Source organism: Propithecus coquereli, unplaced genomic scaffold (genome assembly GCF_000956105.1).
Source record: "Propithecus coquereli isolate 6110/MARCELLA unplaced genomic scaffold, Pcoq_1.0 Scaffold117, whole genome shotgun sequence".
In the NCBI taxonomy this organism is placed as follows: domain Eukaryota; kingdom Metazoa; phylum Chordata; class Mammalia; order Primates; family Indriidae; genus Propithecus; species Propithecus coquereli.
Window position 1 is genome coordinate 1,144,604 of NW_012135747.1, and position 2,313 is coordinate 1,146,916.

The window sequence follows — 2,313 nt, forward strand, 5'->3', positions numbered from 1 at the left end:
GTGCATCTAACCACACAAGGAATGACAAATAATGCAAATCTGATGGGCTTTTCCGCGTGGGATCACCTGGCTTCACGCCCCTTCTCTCTCACCCCAAATCTTTCCTTAAATGTCCCCTACGTCACCTCTGTGGCTAGAAGAGAAGGTCAAGGACTCACAGCTGTTTTCCGGGGTTGAGGGAGCCCCGGTCTATCTCCCTGTCGAACTCGGTGCGGATGTCTTCCAGGGACCCGTCGTCTCCGAAGGCCCCCCACTCCGTGTTGATGCACATCCGCCCCTCGTCACCTTCCACCAGGTCGATGTGCCTCAGTTCCTCCATGTAGCACGCGTTGGTGCCAGTGCCTTAGAGGGACGAGATCAGAAGCTGTCACCGCACAAGCGAGCGGAGGCCGTGCCTCCTGGAAACATTGGCCAAACGAAGGGACAAGCCAAGCGGGGGACGTTACCAATGATCAGGCCAACTTCGCACTGCTGGTCGTCATAGCCGCAGGTCATCATGGTCCCCACTGTGTCGTTCACCATAGCTACAATGTTGGCATCATAGTCCTGGGGACAGATACCGGGGTGTCACCGTCCAGTCACACGTGGGAGCAGAGATCACCAGCCTTAAGAGAGCTTGGCAGAAGCGCTCTCGTTTTCATAACCGTCCCGCTTTGTGGGTGGTGCTGCTTTCATTACTGCTGGTACTCACATTAACTGGATCAGAGTGCAGTGATTAAACTATGGAAACCTCACAGTTCCCTTAATTACCTGGCTTCGGAGTCTCTGGGGAGTGGATTTTACTCCTGGAGCCACACTCCTCCACAAACCTCTCACGAGGTCCATGCGCCTACGTGTGGCTGGCTCCCCTGCCCTGTGCTGAGCACGGCAGGCTGCATCTGTGACACCACTCCTGTCACAAGGAGGCGACCCCTGCCCTAGGCTGGGGTCCTTTGGGCAGCACTTCTGAGAACACAGCTTTGAAGCACCCCTGCCATTCCGGGCTGTGGACCCTCACCTCTCCCCTGCATGGGTCCTCATACCTTGGCGCTACTCTCCGCCCCACCCCCAAGAAGGGGCTCAGTCTGCTTTAGGGCGCAGCCCTTTCCCCACACCCCTACCCTCTGTGCGTCCGGGTCAGTAGGGACCAGGAGAAATTACCCCTCTCTTTTTGATGGCTTTGTGAAGTAGCTTGACCACATCTGCGCCTTCCACACCACTGGCTTTAAATCGCTTCGTCCAGGTGATCAGGATGCCCTGCGAAGGAGAGCAGACGGGGCTGGACACAGGCGGGGCGGCCTCCAGCACCCCAGGGCCCTGGGCACTGCTCCAGGGGCCGAGTGGCTCCCTCCAGATCACACGGGGTGAGGGAGCCAGAAGCTGTTCCACCTCCTGTTCATCCACATGACAGATTTCTCTGGGGGGTACCCTGGGAAGGGGGGAACCTGCTCACAATATCCAACTCACACCAGAATAAAGCAGGTGGCTGGAGGAACAGCAGGGCCGTGCAGCATGCCGATCTGACCGCACGTCCACTGCGCAGCCAGACCCCACGTACAAAGAGAGCAGGAGAAATCCCTGGTCACCCTTCCCTGCTTTCCAACCAGACCTCGCCTTGCACAGCCCCAAGGAAATACAGCCAGAGCCAGATTGCAAAGAGGACGAAATACTAATTTCGGGTAATTACGAAGGTAATTCTAGCTGCTGAGCTTCTAAGGGCCAGGTCCTGGATATTCTGGGACAATGTTGACTCCATGTGAGATTCGTGCCTCTCCACCAACTCTGGAACTTCACCCCCATTTGTGAGCAGTGACTCCACCATGTGTACACTACAGTCCCGTCTCTGTTTGCATATTTTCGGAGAAACATCAAGGACAGCCACCCAATGGTGACTCACTTGGTATTATGGAGGGGTAGGAATTCTACTTTTTGCTTTCCAATTTTATTTTATTTCAGTAGTTCTACATGTTGCTTTTGAATTTTTTAAAATAATCAAAGATGCTAAAAAAGAAAAATAATTGTTTTATTCATAATTGGCTGTTTTTCTCTCAGCATTGGGAGACCCACTCTCTGGGCCCTGCAGACCTCCAGGGGGTGACCCAGGGATGGGAGTCCTACCCACACGGGCACTGCCCTCGCTCACTGTGCCAGCCACACCGACTGGAGGAGGCACCGGGGAGGGTGAGCCCTTGGAGAGACCTTGTGGTTCTTCGCTCAGCAGTAACCGTGGCTAAGCCATGCTCTGCAGAAGCCCCTGGACACTCTTGTTTTCTTCTCCTGAATTCTCCCCTGCTCCTTCCCAAAAAGTTGTGGGAAGAAGGAAGAAGGTGGGAT

The 2,313-nt window shown here is 54.8% G+C and overlaps 1 protein-coding gene across 1 annotated transcript in view; it reads right to left on the bottom strand.

The window, feature by feature from the left end:
• Positions 1–2,313, bottom strand: part of HK1 (hexokinase 1) — a 72,144-nt gene that overhangs the window by 25,718 nt on the left and 44,113 nt on the right. Inside the window, exons 4-6 of the mRNA XM_012658457.1 lie at positions 1,141–1,236; positions 447–546; positions 159–342 (exon numbers count right to left, since the gene is read on the bottom strand). Coding sequence (XP_012513911.1) covers positions 159–342; positions 447–546; positions 1,141–1,236 — 380 coding nt within the window. The remainder of the gene's footprint in view (positions 1–158; positions 343–446; positions 547–1,140; positions 1,237–2,313) is intronic.